The following is a 16,711-nucleotide window of genomic DNA, read 5'->3' on the forward strand; positions in this document are numbered from 1 at the left end:
TGAATCAAGTTTTTTTTGATTCATGTGTCTAGGGGGTTCCCAGGCAGCTCTGTGGTAAAGAATCTGCCAGCTAATGCAGAAGAGACATGGGTTTAATCCCTGGGTCGGGAAGATCTCCTGGAGGAGGAAATGGCAATCCACTCCAGTCTTCTTGCCTAAAAAATTTCATGGACTGAGGAACCTGGAGGGTTACAGTCCAGTTGGGGTCACAAAGAGTTGGGCATGACTAAGGACACATGGACACACACACACACACACACACACAAGTACCTAACCTCATTCCAAAAAGGTTTTGTGAAGGGTCCTTGTGACAATGGAAATGAAATGATCCTTTTCACTTATTACTCTCTACTCCACTCTTCCAGCCATCATCTCTTTTTCTGCTTGTCTAGTTAAGTTTCTAAACCATTAACACATTTGCCAGGGACATCTCTTTTAGAGTCAGCAGCCAGCGATGCCAGAGTGTTACAATTGACAACAGGGCCCCCAACCATCACAGAGGCCACCAGCAGAAGCTGTGCGTGGTGAGTCCGCTGACTGCCAAGCCTGTGTGTGCAGATATCCAAGGCTTAGCACACACCCAACACCCACAGAAATCCAAATGCATTTTAGAAATGAGTGACTAAGGAGTGAGTGAAGGGCCTGGACTCACCCAGAAAAGCTGATTGGAGTAAAAAGCTCATCAAACTCGGACAAAGATGGACACTGAACAGGACCCTGTGGGGTTTTCGGGCACAGATGCCTTTCTGTGTCTCGCATTCCTTGTTTGTAGGGAACAGACTCCAGCCTCCATGACCTTCCTGAGTCTCCAAGGGCAGATTCAAACAATTGCTAATTAGGGAAGGGAGGGGATAAGAGATAAGAGAGGGGAAACCAAGAAAGAATAGTGCAGCCTTGGGGCAGGGTCCTCCTTCCACCTCAAGGGATGCACATAACAGTATCTTCTGAGTTCTTTAGAGAACTAGTCAGTCAATTCAGTTGCTCAGTCCTGTCCGACTCTGCGACCCCATGAACCACAGCACGCCAGGCTTCCCTATCCATCACCAACTCCCGAGTTTACTCAAACTCATGTCCACTGATTCGGTGATGCCATCCAACCATCTCATCCTCTGTTGTCCCCTTCTCCTCCTGCCCTCAATCTTTCCCAGCATCAGGGTCTTTTCAAATGAGTCTGTTCTTCGCGATAGGTGGCCAAAGTATTGGGGTTTCAGCTTCAACATCAGTCCTTCCAATGAACACCCAGGACTGATCTCCTTTAGGATGGACTGGTTGGATCTCCCTGCAGTCCAAGGGACTCTCAAGAGTCTTCTTCAACATCACAGTTCAAAAGCATCAATTCTTCTGTGCTCAACTTTTTTTATAGTCCAATTCTCACATCCATACATGACTGCTGGAAAAACCACAGCCTTGACTAGAGGGACCTTTGTTGGCAAAGTAATGTCTCTGCTTTTTAATATGCTGTCTGGGTCATAGCTTTTCTTCCAAGGAGCAAGCGTCTTTTAATTTCATGGCTGCTGTCACCATGTGCAGTGATTTTGGAGCCCGCCCCAAAAAAAGTCTGTCACTATTTCCCCATCTATTTGCCATGAAGAACTAAATCCCCAATAAATGAAAGATGTCAGCATTCTTTATTTCAGAGAAGACCACCTGAAGCCAACTGAAGGAATCAGAGAAGCTCATCAAGAGAATATCTGTCTCTAAAGAAGTGCACACACCCACATCTCAACAGCGACTTTGCCTTTGACTCCTCATGGAATCCTCCCAGGTTAGGCCACACAATTTTTGAGGGTAGGAGCCCTCTTTGTCCCCCTTTGCCTGGCAAACCTATAGTGGTATTCTTTTCTATCTCACCCAAGACTCTGTGTCTGATGTTCTGTTCAACAACAGTGCACAGAGGCCGGGTCCAGGACTCTCAGAAGGCAGAGAATAACGTAAGAGAAACAGAGGGTTGGATGACCCTGAAGTTAAACTGGGTTGTTGTTGTTCAGTCACTAAGTCGTGTCCGACTCTTTGCAACCCCACGGACTATAGCACGCCAGGCTTCCCTGTCCTTCACTATCTCCCAGGGTTTGCTCAAACACATGTCTATAGAGTCAGTGATGCCATTCAACCATGTCATCCTCTGTCCCTCCCTTCTCCTCCTGCCCTCAATCTTTCCCAGCATCAGGGTCTTTTCCAATGAGTCAGCTCTCTGCATGAGGCCTACTAAAATCCCGGATTTGCATAGCTCTGCAGGAGCCAATAGAACCGTAGCTTTCATAGCTCACTTTGGCAACTGACCACCGCTGGTGCTGAAGAGGAACATGAGTCTCTAAGCCTCTTGGAGCGGACTTTATTTGCCTTATTTGACTTTTGCTTCAGGCAGTGAAGTTAGCTTTGGCCTGATCTGCATCTGGATGCTCTGTCTAAATAGCGCTCAAGGAGTCTTGCAGGCCTCCAGGCGCCCTCAGGTGTCAGCCAGTGTGGACATTTAGAAGGCTTTGTGACCACAGACTGGGTGCAGCAGCAATTCCTTCCACGTGGGGTGCTCTCCTAGATGTTTTTCTCAAGTGGTAACTTGGCCAAGTGCTTCTTGTTTTTCAGTAGTATCCACCATAGCAACCCCAGAAACCAGGAGCTTCCGCAAGTCTAAATATTTCAACAACACATTTTTCTTTGAAAACAGTGAAACTCAAGCCTGAAGTTCAGCCAGGTACAATAAGGCCCTGACTCTGGAAAGATGTGAGTGCGTGCTAAGTCACTTCAGTTGTGTCCAACTCTGTGTGACCCCATGGACTGTATGCAGCCTGTGAGGCTCCCCTGTCCATGGGATTCTCCAGACAAGAATACTGGAGTGGGTTGCCTTCCCTTCTCCAAGCAAACTTCCTAACCCACGGATCGAACGTGCGTCTCTTATGTCTCCTGCACTGGCAGGCGGGTTCTTTAACACTAGCACCACCTGGGAAGCTCACCTCTGGGAAGACAGAGAACATCTATTCTAGAAGCAACCATTGCCATCTTGAATCCATTTGGCTCTAATGCTTGGACAGTGTCATGGCAGAAGACAGCACTTCTTCCAGGAGACAGTCTGGGCCACCAGCTCATGCTGCTGAAGAAACAGTGGGTTATGATATGATAGTGGGTGCAAACTCCTGTTCTTCTCAAAAAGGGGCAGAATAAGGCATCTGTTCTCTCTGTGTAACACATGCACCATCCTTCTTACAGCCAAAACTTCATCAGGAGGGGAAATGTGCTGACATTCTGAAGAATTTTTCTGCCTTGATGTTTTCAAATGGAGCTCACATAGCAATTCTGGATGTTGCTCAGGGGCACACAATGGGTGACATCCAGCATCTTCAGAAGCAGTGCTGAAGACCCAGGAGTAGCCAGCCGTCCTGTCCTGCATGGTGGCTTCAAGCATCCCTAGGAGCACAGGGCGTGCTGCGGTGGACGGTCTCGTGGGACAGCACACGGCTGCGTATCCTTTCTGATTGAAGCCGTCAGTCACTCACCCTTCTCCATGGAGCTGCGTTTCTTTGGCAATGAGCGAAGCCACCACAGAGAGTGCTTCTAGGTAAGGGATTTGTGTTGGAGCAAATTCAAATTTTAGTTAAATCCAATTCTTTTCAAATCATGAACTGAAAGCGCAGGTATGCAGGAGGGTGCTCCCTTGGTTGTGTTGGCCTCATACACCCACTGTGCTTCCCAGGTGGTGCTAGTGGTAAAGAACCTGCCTGCCAGTCCAGGAGATGTAAGAGACACAAGTTCTATCCTTGGGTCGGGAAGATCCCCTGGAGGAGAGCATGGCAACCCACTCCAGTATTCTTGCCTGGAGAATCCCATGGACAGAGGAGCCTGGCGGGCTACAGTCCATAGGGTCACAAAGAGTCGGACATGACTGAAGCAGCTTAGCAGCAACATACATCCATTAGCTTGGTCGTAAGGCACAGAGGCATCCACATTGAGTTCTTTCTCTTACAGGCACTTCCAGCTGAAACACAATTCATGACAATAAAGGCAGGTGGGACTTCCCTGGTGCTCCAGGGTCTAAGACTCTGCCCTCCCAATGCAGGGGATGCAAGTTCAGTCTGTGGTCAGAGAACTGGATCCCACATGCTGCAACTAAAGATACCCACGGCAAAGACTTGACAGCCAAATAAGTAAATTTCTTTTTTAAAGAAAACAGAGCCAAGTGTTAATAACTATAACAGCAGGTTGTATTTTTATTTTTTAACCCACTCCGAACTATCCTACACATCATAATATGTGCAAAAGGAGTTTGTCCTTCTCTGATCACGTGAGCCCATGTTAGTTCAGTGTGAAAGAGTACTATCATAACACAACAACCCTTCACAACACTTTTTTCCCCCACAAAGACAATCTTCCACTTAGAGAAAGACAAAACAAAAGAAAAGGAAAAGAAAAAACAGAAGGAAAAAAATATGACCGTCTAGTTCTAATTTAACTAAGAACATAAAGTAGATGTGCCCATGATGTTAAAGGATGCTAAGTTAAAGACAATATGCTGAAGCTGGGAGTCTTGACCCAAGAATGAACAAATATTTATGACTCTAGCTTCGGTAATGTATTTTCTTAAATGAACAAGTGCACATATGCTTATGAGCATAGTTTCAGGAAAATTTTAGCGTCAAGACAGAAGGTCAGTGGAATTGTGGGTACGTAAAAGATCCTTTTTTGAGAATCAATCTTGCAATCCACCTGACAAATACCTGCTTGAAGGAGTAAAAATGTGTGCATAATATGTGCAACAGGAGTTTGTCCTTCCCCAACCATGTCACCCCATGTTAGCTCAGTGTGAAACACCACTATTATAACATGACAACCCTTCACAACACTTTTTCCCCCCACAAAGACAATCTACCACTTAGATAAAGAACAATCCAAAGAAAAGGAAACGAAACATGAACCAAAAGTGAAATATCCCAAAGAAGAGCAACAGCAGTATGCATACTGCATACATAACATATATATACTACATACCAGGTAGGCCAAAATGTTTGTTCAAGTTTTTCTGTAACATCTTACAGAATATACATAAAACTCAATATATAAAAACCTGGAAGAACTTTTTGGCCAACCCAGTATAATGAGAAGAATGATGTGAAATTCCATACTGAGGTCGCCAATATCCTTAGTCCCCTCAACAAGTAAAACTTCACATTTAAAAGTGAGAGGCAATAGTAAACGACTAATGTTTCCTATGTCCATATGTATTCCATGAAGGTATGTGTTAAAGGCTTTACATAATCTCATGGATTAATCCCATGGCTTTATGAGGTAGTATAGTTGTCATAACTGTGTTCATTTCTTGAAACTCAAAAGTCCTATGCTCATGGATAAGGCTTTTTCTCATGATCACTTTAGAAAGAAAACTGCTTAACCAACCTGTAATATTATATAAATTGGGGCTTTCACTAAGCATCAATATTTTACTCAAGAAATTAACTTCTAAGGACAATAAGCTTTCTGCTGCTAAGCACAGTATTATCTACCTTATTACCAATAACTCAATGCCTTGGCCTTTCACCACTTATGATTAATGTCATTCTAATGATGATTCAGGGGTATGTTAAGATGTCAGTACTTAACCAAGTGACAAAGACTGAAAGGCAGTTAAAAAATCTTAGGAGGGTCATGTTTATTGGGTGCTAATTATTTAACATGACGCATCTACCAGCATGACATCTGATACCCTTTTACTTAAGTCTGTCATTTGCAAACATGCAAATATTTATTCCCAGGATGGCTGGTGTGATTAGCCCTTGGACAGGCTGGGACCATTACACTTGGCTACCGTGCAGGATGATGGGAAATTCATCGAGAGCGTCAGCCATGCTGTTACTAAGAATTCTGACCTGTGACCAACTCCCGGATCTCCAAGTCGGTGGTCTTGCGGAGCAGCCTCACCAGGGCTGGGATCCCACCGCAGTTCTTCAGGGCGATTTTGTTGTCATCATTGGCCTTCCCGTACACCAGGTTTCTCAAGGCGCCACAGGCACTACGGTGGACTTCAGTCATCCGATGGTCCAGCAAGTCCACCAGGAGCTGGATGCCCCCTTGTCTCCTTATCTGGAGAAGTGAAGGAGAGAGGGTTTTACTACTTAAATCCCAGTGGGTTTTTCATATGAGGTCATTGCTACAATTCACTGCACTGAACAGAAGGCCTTTTGCAAAGTGAAAAGAAAACAAATTATTCTTCTCTTTAGATTCTATTGCTTTTACTTATTTTCATACCCTCCTGATAAAAATTCAAATGCATTTCAAGTCGTAGAATTTTGAAATGATGATTTTAACCTCCTAATGGGTGTTCTCTCTATAAAAATATGCTACATACTCAGGGTGTGAAGCAGTCAGACGGGCAAAAGGATCTCACTCCTAAGACTTATGAAACGTAACCACTGTCTTAAAGGGCTGCAGGACTGATGTACACAATGTGAAAATTATGTGGAATAGGGAGATGCTCCCAACCTTTCCAAGGAACCAGAAGCCAAATGAGAAAGCAGAAGTCATACAAGGCTATTCATCTGAGAAGACCTGGAAAATAAGGACATCACTCACAATGACACTTGGTCTACACACTAGGACCAAAGTATGTTCTGCTAAACTTAGGCATTTGACTAATAACAAAAAAAATAACATTTAATCTGGGTGGTTTTCTAATTAAAGAAAATGTTTTAATGAGTAAATGAAGAGAAAACTTTGCAATATGTTTCTAGATGGGTTTTCTCTTGGCTGCTGCTGCTAAGCATCTAAGTGGCTAAGTCATGTCCAACTCTTTGCGACCCCATAGACTGCAGCCCGCCAGGCTCCTCTGTCCATGGGATTCTCCAGGCAAGAATACTGCAGCAGGTTGCCATTCCCTCCTCCAGGGGATCTTCCCAACCCAGGGCCTGAACCTACGTCTTTTATATCTCCTGCATTGTCAGGCGGGTTCTTTACCACTATCGCTTCCTGGGAAGCCCCTTGTCTAATTTCTAGACCCGTTTTAAAATCTGAACTGCAAACAAACTGTCTAGTTAACATATGGACCATTTCATGGAGTTTTCATTGGCAGAGCTGTATATGAATATTGCTGCATTTGGAAAAAGAATATATACAACTCACTTAAATTCTTTTCTTTTATAACTTCAGTATCCCTTAAGGGTCGAAGAGCTCTAATTTGGCATGAATGAATATAATCTGGCACCTTTCCTATTTGGCTTTCTTTCTTTTTTTAATTTTTGGCTGCACCAAGCAGCATGTGGGGGGGCCTTAGTTTCCTGACCAGCTAGCAAACTCATGCCCCCTTCAGTGGAAGCATGGAGTCTTAGCCGCTGGACCAGCAGGGAAGTCCTCCTACTTAGTTTTCTGATTATAAAAAACTCATTCATCCCACAGATGAGCAGGGACACAGGGCTAGATCCCTGGGACTCGTTCAAAGCTTCTCAAATGCCATGTTGTCTACAAGGCTACTCCAACCACACTATTTAAAATTGCCATCTGAACCACACCACGTCCCTAACCTAGCAGGCTTTTTTCACCTTAATCTATTACAGAATCTTTCATAGTCCTGCTGGGCCCTAACTTCTTTATTATGTTTCTTGTGATTGTCTGCCTTCTGCTAGAACGTACATTCTTGGAAGGCAAGTCTCTTTGCTTTGTTCATTGATAGATCCCCATCCTAGGCCAAGTGTAATGCCAGGCACATAATAGAAGCTTGATAAGTATCTGAATAAATGGCGGGGGGAGCATGTATTACTTGTTACAGCAGCATTTCTTTGTCAGGTGAGCTGATATCAGCTTTTAAAGAGGGAATAATATTCTTCCTTGAAGGAATAAAAAAAACAAAACAAACTTGTGAACATCTCAGAATGTCTCCAAGGGGCCAACACATCTCTTTTGAAACCAGTTTACAAAAAATGAAGGCATGCATCTCACACACAAGATGGACCATCTCATGATTCACAATATGCCTGGAGGAGTTATTTTTATCCATTTATCCAAATGAAAACAGAGAAAGCTGAAATCCTCCCAGAATCCATGGACTCAAAGTTCCTAATTTAGAAAACACAAGTGTGGGAATTACACCGCCAGTGAGATCAGGACCAAGGACAGAGGAGACGACCACACACCGGCCACCCTCCCCCGCCCCCCTGCCTCTGCCGCAGAGGGGTCAGGGTTGCAGAGACAGGTACTTATGTCCCTGAGGTGCCCTACAGTCTGCGGCGGTGCCAGCATGGGGAGAAGTGGCTAAAAGGATCACTGAGAAATTATGCAGAATTTCTCACAGAAAAAACTAAGAAAGGTTCAAAAAACAACTTTCCCCAACTTACAGTTTTACCCTGGTCCTGCTTGGCTTTCCATTCATCTGATAAATATTTATAGATTTCAAGAGAGATGAAATCTATCACTATATACATATGTCCCATACATACATCTGAGCTTTAAAACACCCATTTATTTACATTTGCATGAAAAGGTTAAACTACGAATGTCATTTTATTGATATGTGTGTCTTTGAATGTGTGTACTTTACAAATTATCTAGGTTTAACTCTTTTAATAATGATGAAGCTATTGTAAAAGAGGTAATAGAGCCATTCATACAATTCATTGATTGCTTAAGCATAAAGCAAACAGTAGTAAACCTATCTCTCTCTCTACCTTAGCTAGTCTGTATGTCATAGTTAAGATTCCTTATTTCCCATTCATATAACTTCATGAATTAAGCTATTAAAATATTATTCCAAAGATTTAAAAGGGAAAATGAATTCAAAGTGAGGGCAATAGCAATTCTTAATGGTATCATGAGACAATGATGTTTTCAGTGTGACCCTAATTAATGCCATATATCCAAATGTATAACGATATCTTCAATTTATTTTAATCTATTTAGAGCAACACAAGTGAGATGATAAACTTTTTCATTTGCTCTTATTTTGAGGGTCACTGTATCATCAACACTAAAAAAAACAAAAAACAAAACCCATCTTTTCTCAGGGTTGAATATTATCTAATAAGAGAGAGCCCTACTTCAGTTTTCTGAAGCCAAACGTCAGTCAGAGTTGACGTTCACACATGTGAAATGTGATGGTACTTGGTTCTGCCTCCCCCGTACATGCATTCCACTCCCAGCAGGACCAGAAAAGGAGCCACGGGGCAGACTTTCAATTTTCTTGCAGGGTCTTCCTTCCCTGCAGGACCTCTGGGTGGGGTGGATAGGTCTGCATGCCGCCTTCTTCACTTCCCTTCTGCCTTTCTCCTGGGTCCTCCCTCCCCTCCACTTGTCCTGGCATCCAGTTTTTCTAGTTTCTTCTTGTTTCCAACCTTAAACTCTCATAAGGCTCCAAATAAACCCACTGCAAACATTAAGACAGTACAACTCTTTTCAAAAGCTGATCAGGGGAAAGTCTCTTCTTTGAAAAAGCACCTTTATCTCCTCTCTCACTAAATGGCCAGCGATCTATTTTTCTTTAATTCTCCCCATCAGTCACTTCACATCCAACCAGGTGAGGCCCTGGTTTGGGTCCACACAGTATCATTTGAGACCAATGTACCCTTTCTTTTTCCTCCCTTCATCATTATGCAGAATTTCTCACAAGTCAAATCTTAAAGGGAATCCAGGTTTAATATGACTGAAACAAAGTTAACAAAATACTATATAATATTATATCCAATATGCATGAGATATAAGAATATAAAATCCACTAGAAGGATGCCAGTCATATGGTAGTGAGCCAAAAAATATTTATCAGATGAATGAAAGAACGCTACAGTGCTTATCATTTATTGGTTTCCTTCTCTTTTTAAAAAATATTTTTAGAAAGATGGTATACCTTTAAAGCAGTTTTATGTTCACAACAAAATCTGGCAGAAAGAACAGAGGTTTCCCATATACCACTGTCCTTACACAGGTACAGCCTCCTCCATTATCACCGTCCCCACAAGAGACACACATCTGTTAAAACCTGTGAACCTACACCGACACACCATTATCACCCGAAGTACGCAGTTTACATTAGGGTTCACTCTTGGGTGTTGTATAGGTCTTGACAAAAGTATAACATGTGTCTACCATTACAGTATCACATAGAATAATTTCACTGCCCTAAAAGTCCTCTTTGCTCTGCCTGCTCATCCCTACCCCCATCACCCCTCCTCCCTAACCTCTGGAGAAATCGCTGACCTTTTTATGGTGTCCATGGTTTTGCCTTTTCCAGAATGTCACAGAGTTGGGATCATCCAGTAAGTAGCCTTTTTTCAGACTGGCTTCTTTCACGCAGTCCACGCATTTAAGATTCCTCCATGTCTTTTCATAGCTTGACAGCTCATTTCTTTTTAGTAATGAACAGTATTTTACCGTCTAGATGTAACGTATTGATCTATTCACCTACTAAAAGACACGTTGGTTGCTTCTGAGTTTTGGCAATTAGGAAGAAAGTTGCTGTAAAAGCTGCTATCTGTGTGTGAATTTCTGTGTGGACATAAATTTTCAACTTCTCTGGGTAAATACCAAGGAGAGCTGTTGCTAGGTTGTACAGTGAGAAGATGTTTAGTTTTGGAAGAAACCACCGAATGGTCTTCCAAAGTGTCTGTATCATTCTGCATTTGAATGAGAGTTTCTGTCGCTCCACACACTCACCATCACTTGGAGCTGTCAGTGATCTGCATCTTGGCCATTCTGTCAATACTAGACTGCGCATGCATGTTTAGTTGCTCGGTCGTATCCCGATTCTTTGCAACCCATGGACTGTAGCCAGCCAGGCTCCTCTCTCCAAGGGATTCTCCAGGCAAGAATACTAGAGTGGGTTGCCACGCCCTCCTCCAGGGGGTCTTCCTGACCCAGGGATCCAACCCACATCCCCTGCGCCTCTCCTGCATTGGCAGGCAGGTTTGTTACTGCTGAGCCCCCAGGGAAGCCCCTGCGAGACCGCAGTTGTATCTTAATGTTGGGCTTCTTTCTCTTTTCATTCTGACTATGTGATTCCAATTTACTTACATTAATACAAACTATTAAAACAAACAAAAAAAACTATCAATAATGAAATACATATAGGTCAACAATAGCTTGAACTGGATCTGGACTGAACAGATCTCATTTCCCACTTTTCCTGAACTTGACAGGAAATGACTGGGAAGTGCTTTTCATATACAACCTAATTAGACAATGTTAAATTTGTTTTAGTAAACAATTCTTTGATACACAGTCCACTTTAGTTCCTATGTCAATCACTCACATTTATTTTTCTGCTTAGCTGTGACTTCAGGAATTTAGATGGGGAGACCAGTGTATAAGAAGTAAGGAAGATGGAAGCTGATGAACCCTATACACAAAGGAAATAAAAATGAATTAACCAATCAAACGAAGCAAAACTATACCCTGCTGTCTGTCATTTTAGGTTGTTTACAAAGAGAACCTTCTTAAGCCTCATGTAGATAGTCTCTTGGGGATGAAAACTGGGATGCATGTGCAAAGAATCAGTAAAAGTTCACTCAGTTTGCACCAGGGAAGAATGAAAAGAGCTTATACACTTTTGCCATACAATCCACTGTTTTAAAAAGTTTTTGAACTTAACTCGGGGCCTACAATTATCTAAACATCATCCAGGAGTCAGATGTGGTTTTCTTCCTTGCCCTTCCAAGACGAGGCAGAATATATACAACCCTTTTAATTCAGGTAACAAATGGCTGGACAATTAAATTAAATACAAGGAAAATACAAGTAACACATCACCACTCGTTGCAAGAAAAACGAGGCCTCACTGTTTAATGGATCTAGAACTCTGAGCATTATCTGCATTTATTGAGAATAAACTATATTTACCAAATGAATTAGCTATTATCATTACACTGGTATCATCATCAATGAATGACTTAGAAAACATCCAAGTGAAGCAGCAGTTGTACATTCATGACAGGCTTCATAAAACTTTAATCATGATGATGATGTATAGGGGGTTGAAAAGTTAACAGGGGACAGAAATTCCTCATAGGAGGTACCTGTCTTCACGGAGAAAAAGACTTTTAAAAGTTGCTTTCTGAATTACTTCCCTCTGTGTAACAGGCTGTAGGTTCATTCAACTCACTAGAACGGGATGAATCTAGAGCCTCTTACACAAAGTGAAGTGATTCAGAAAGAAAAAAAAAAAGTTACCATATTTGTTTTATATATATACATATATTTCATATATATTACATATATATGGGATATAGAAAAATGGGCAAGGAAGGAGCCATAGACAAAGAGAACAGACTTCTGGGCACAGCGAGGGAAGCAGAGGGAGGGGCGAGATGAGAGCATGGTACTGAAATATACACGTTACCGCGTGTAAACAGGACAGTTAATGGGAATTTCCTGTGTGATGCAAGGAGCTCAGCCTGGTGAGCCTTGGTGCCCGCGACAACCTAGAGAGGTGGGGTGGGGTGGGCGGGGAGGGAGGGTCAGGAGGAGAGGACATGTGTATACCTGGCCACCACAAATGGCACTTGCCAAGAGCATTGCCGGCGACCCAACAACGACAAGCGCCTCCGTGCAGACTGAACCGCACCCGTGCTGCTGCAGCTGCCACCTTCACCACCCGCCGAGGGACTTCAGGGTGGAGTGAGGCCCTCCGTGCTCCAGGGCATCTGATGGAACAGGTCTTTAGATAGTTGGATATTTTCGGGAACTGATTTCAGGATCCCCATCCCTGCATCTCTTCCTATCCAGAAAAGCACGAAATCCCTTCATGGTGACATCAGCTCCTTATGACTAGCAGAAAACCTTTTGTAAAGTAAACATGTGATGGCATTGAACTTCCCCTTCACCAAAATCACCAAAATATCTAAGGTCACTCAGAGATTGGCCTTCCCCCACTGCCTCTTTGGAGCAGTCTCTCTCAGCTACTTCAAGTGCTGTCTCCAGGGCTAGAGTCCTCATTTTGCCCCAAATCAAACTTACTACACAACTCTCAAGTTGGGCATCTTTTTTAGTCAACATACCTATGGTTGATTCATGTGGATGTATGCCAGAAACCAACATAACAAGGTAGAGCAATTATCCTCCAATTAAAATTAAATAAATTTAAAAAGAAAAAATTGCTTTGAGGATTCCAAGACCCTGAGAGCATAAGCTCTAAGTGTTCATGGCAACAAAAGAAATTGCCCACCTACTCTGCATTTAAAAGGGAGAGGAATTTGGAGCTAGAATTAAAAGAGGCTGGAGTAGCCTTTTGTTAACCTACTAGCTGGTGAGATAAGGACCTGCAACAGGTCAGGACCTGGGCATACATCTCTCTGCCTCTCTGGAGTCTAGTCCATTGGAAGCAAAATGGACGGATCTTTGGGCTTCTGTGTAAATGCTAAGTCGCTTCAGTTGTGTCTGACTCTCTGTGACCCCATGGATTGTAGTCTGCCAGGCTCCTCTGTCCATGGGATTCTCCAGGCAAGAATTCTAGAGTGGGTTGCCATGTTCTTCTCCAGGGGATCTTCCGGACCCAGGGATGGAAACCAAGTCTCTGATGTCTCCTGTATTGGCTGGCGGGTTCTTTACCCACTAGCACCACTTGTGCTTCTGGTTTAGTGCTAAGAGAAACTCAGCTGAATCTGAGATGCAAAGTAAATTTAAATACTAGTCTGCAGGACAACCAACACAGTAATTCCTCTGGCATGTCTAAGAACAGGTTTATAGAAAGCTGACTAAAAACAAGTCCTGTGGACTTCGTGACTTTGGTAAAATTCCGATTAACTATTATTTTCAATGGTGTTGGCTAGAAAAAAAAATTAATAGGTACAGTTGTTTAATATTCCTTATGAACATAGAAAAATTAACTTTCTCTACTTAAAAAGCTACTGGAAGATGCAAAGTTTGTGGACCTGAAACCAGAGGCTTAACCAGATGTAACTGAACCTCACCAGAAATGACAAGGTTGTCAGTTTGTAAAATACAAATACATATTTTACCTCAATGAGCTCCACCCCCGGTCTTTATATTACAGTCAGCTAAACAAGCAGGGTTTGTGTATAATTTGAGTTGATGCATGGACATGTACTTGCCTTTGAGTAAAACAGAAACACAGTTCTTCAAGGCTAATATCTTGCTTAGTCTTATGGTAGAAACTATTTTTGAGAATTTTGAGAGAAAATACCTCTCTCTCTACAGTTGTAGGAAATGATCTACTTTCTCCATTCAAGAGGTAAACCAAGATGGATTGTGTTTCTTTATATGTTTTAAGAAAGAGGGTCTATGTCAGTGTTTGGTGGTGCTGACTTTGAAGCTGGAGCAAGTGGGTTCAAATCAATCCTCCTTCTCATAAAACCTATGTCCCTGGCGTCAAGTTTCTTAGATGTCTTCAAAACAAACATAATGTGAACCGGCCTCATAGGGTTGTTTTCAGCATTAAATGAGATCTCAAATATGAATTGCTTAACAGTGAGCTCAATAAATATGATCTGCCAAGGAACTACCCACTGTATCAACTTGTTAAAGGATCTTCTTAACTGACTTATTGCCTGGTCAATATACGACTTAATAATACACTCGTACAACATATATGATACAATCAGTGAAAGGCATACAATTCAGAGATATAACTTCATCAATTTCATTGTGTATAAACAATATTGTCAAATATGTCATCATCCCAATATAATATACAACTACTAAGACTATACGGGATATGCTTGTTCTAAAGGGAACTGTGTGAATTACACTGGTCATGTGAAAAGTTGTATCCAAGTGTGTTGCATCATTATTGTTGCATCAAAAGTAATATCAAAGTGTGATATTTTGCTAGATGTATTTCCAGGGCAAGTACAATGAATTAATTAGCCTATATTTGAAAAAGAACAGAAATGCAATAGTTTTTCCTGTTATAGTAACTTAATGGACCAGGAAAAAAAGGCATTCAAACAATTTTGAGGTGATACCAGTTCTTGGAAAAAGAGAATTTATTTTTTTTCTAAAACAGAATTATTAGGCAAAAAGAGAGAAGGCCTATGTCTTGGTTTTATTAACAAATTAGCTCTCATAAACATTAAAAACGTGACCAGTGTCAAAACCTACAACCAGAAGGTTCCAGCTTCATGTAGATTTTCCCAGACGCTACTCATGCCACAGTGAGGGACATGCAGGCGTTTTGGTTTTATCTCTGGGTCTAGCACAAAGCTCTTTGGTTTTTTAAACTGACATGGAATGGATAAAGAAATCTATAAATACATTATCACTGTTATTTAATTACCTTATTTTTCTAATCCAAAAGGCCCCCATATCCCTACTCTTTTTGTCACTCTGGGCATATTTCCAAGTCCAGCTCCCACCCCACTGAACTTTACCTAAAGACCATCTAAGAGGAACCTCATGAGAAGATAACAAAAGGAACATCTGGAAGGGGGGAATCTGAACAGTTTTTTCCTTTTCTACTACCTTCAATTTTAAGAGAAGTAGCCGATATTGTACTAGTTACATATTAGTCAAAGGTTCATATCTCTGGTTAAAGAACACTATTTTGCATCAAAATCTCTGAGAAGATCTATTTTAGAGCATTTTGAACTTTCACATTCTCATCACCATCACGATCCTATCATTTAAAGAGATAAAGGCAAGAGGGTAAACCCCTTTCTTTTGGTTTGAATGTGAATCATTACTATACTCAGCAATATATTTTACAGGACACTTTAAGAGGAAAAAAAGAACACCTGAATCATTGCAAATAAATTACATATACCAGGGTCCTTGGCCCTTAGAATTCCCCTCTTGTTAACTGCGATCATGAGCAGAGAAGTTTCCTAGACGTTCCCCAATAGCAGAATGAAATAGCCTAAGTGGACGAAAAGCTGGCAGTGGGGTTCTCTACTGAAAACTTTGCAGCCACCAGTGAAGCGGGTAGGAGGTCAAAGGGGTCTCAGAGCTGTCCATCTGGAGGCTGGGAGCCGACGTCTTCCACAAACACTCCTGGGCACTCAGAATAGCTGCGAGTTTCAACATTATTCTGCAAAAGCACTCAGGAAAGGCCCCCTCTTTTCTTTTTTTTTTTTTAACAAGCGAGAGTTTTAAGTGATTCCACCCATTTCTTTTCTAAAGACACCATTCGGACACATTCAACTTGTTCCAAATATGCCTAAGGGTTTACATTACCTGACATAAGTTCTGAGCTGTCCTTGCAGATACAGGGTACAATATCACAAAATCACTAGGGAGTGACAATTACAAAGAATGCCTCCAATAAAAGTCTCCCTTGTTCTGTTCCAAACTGAACTGAATTCAACATATTGTGAGTGACAGTGCTAAATTCAGACACTGTTCAGCATCTCAAAAGAGAATTTTAGATGAATGTACATAAATGTTGAAAACACACACCTGCGTAAAGCAGATGTATAACAACTAGTTAAAGATTGTCAAAAGATCTCAGAATGTGAAAATAGGAAGCCCACAAATATTGTGCCCAAAGTTTCAACAGTTGTAGAGACTGGACAGTCCCCTTTGACTAATGGTTATGGAATGCATAGTGTGTTCAGGTGCTGGACTCGGAGGTAACAATCCCCCCAATATTTGGGTAAATTTGTAACCCCAAATTTTGGGTACAAGAAGATGCACCACCATGTAACACACTGATGCCTACTCTTTCCCTTCAACCCTACTGTAGCCCACACGTCTGCAGAGGAATCAGAAATTAAAGAAACCAGCAAAGAAGCTATGGGATCATGTCAGTAGTGAAATACAGAGGCAGCTTTACCTCGGGTTGGACCAAGCAATT

The 16,711-nt window shown here is 42.0% G+C and overlaps 1 protein-coding gene across 2 annotated transcripts in view; it reads right to left on the minus strand.

Moving 5' to 3' along the window:
* CTNND2 (catenin delta 2) overlaps window positions 1-16,711 on the minus strand; it is a 1,083,336-nt gene that overhangs the window by 236,479 nt on the left and 830,146 nt on the right. For both annotated transcript variants that reach the window (XM_043488912.1, XM_043488911.1), the window contains exon 11: window positions 5,856-6,069. In XM_043488912.1, coding sequence (XP_043344847.1) covers window positions 5,856-6,069 — 214 coding nt within the window. The remainder of the gene's footprint in view (window positions 1-5,855; window positions 6,070-16,711) is intronic.

Source organism: Cervus canadensis, chromosome 16, assembly GCF_019320065.1.
Source record: "Cervus canadensis isolate Bull #8, Minnesota chromosome 16, ASM1932006v1, whole genome shotgun sequence".
Taxonomy (NCBI): domain Eukaryota; kingdom Metazoa; phylum Chordata; class Mammalia; order Artiodactyla; family Cervidae; genus Cervus; species Cervus canadensis.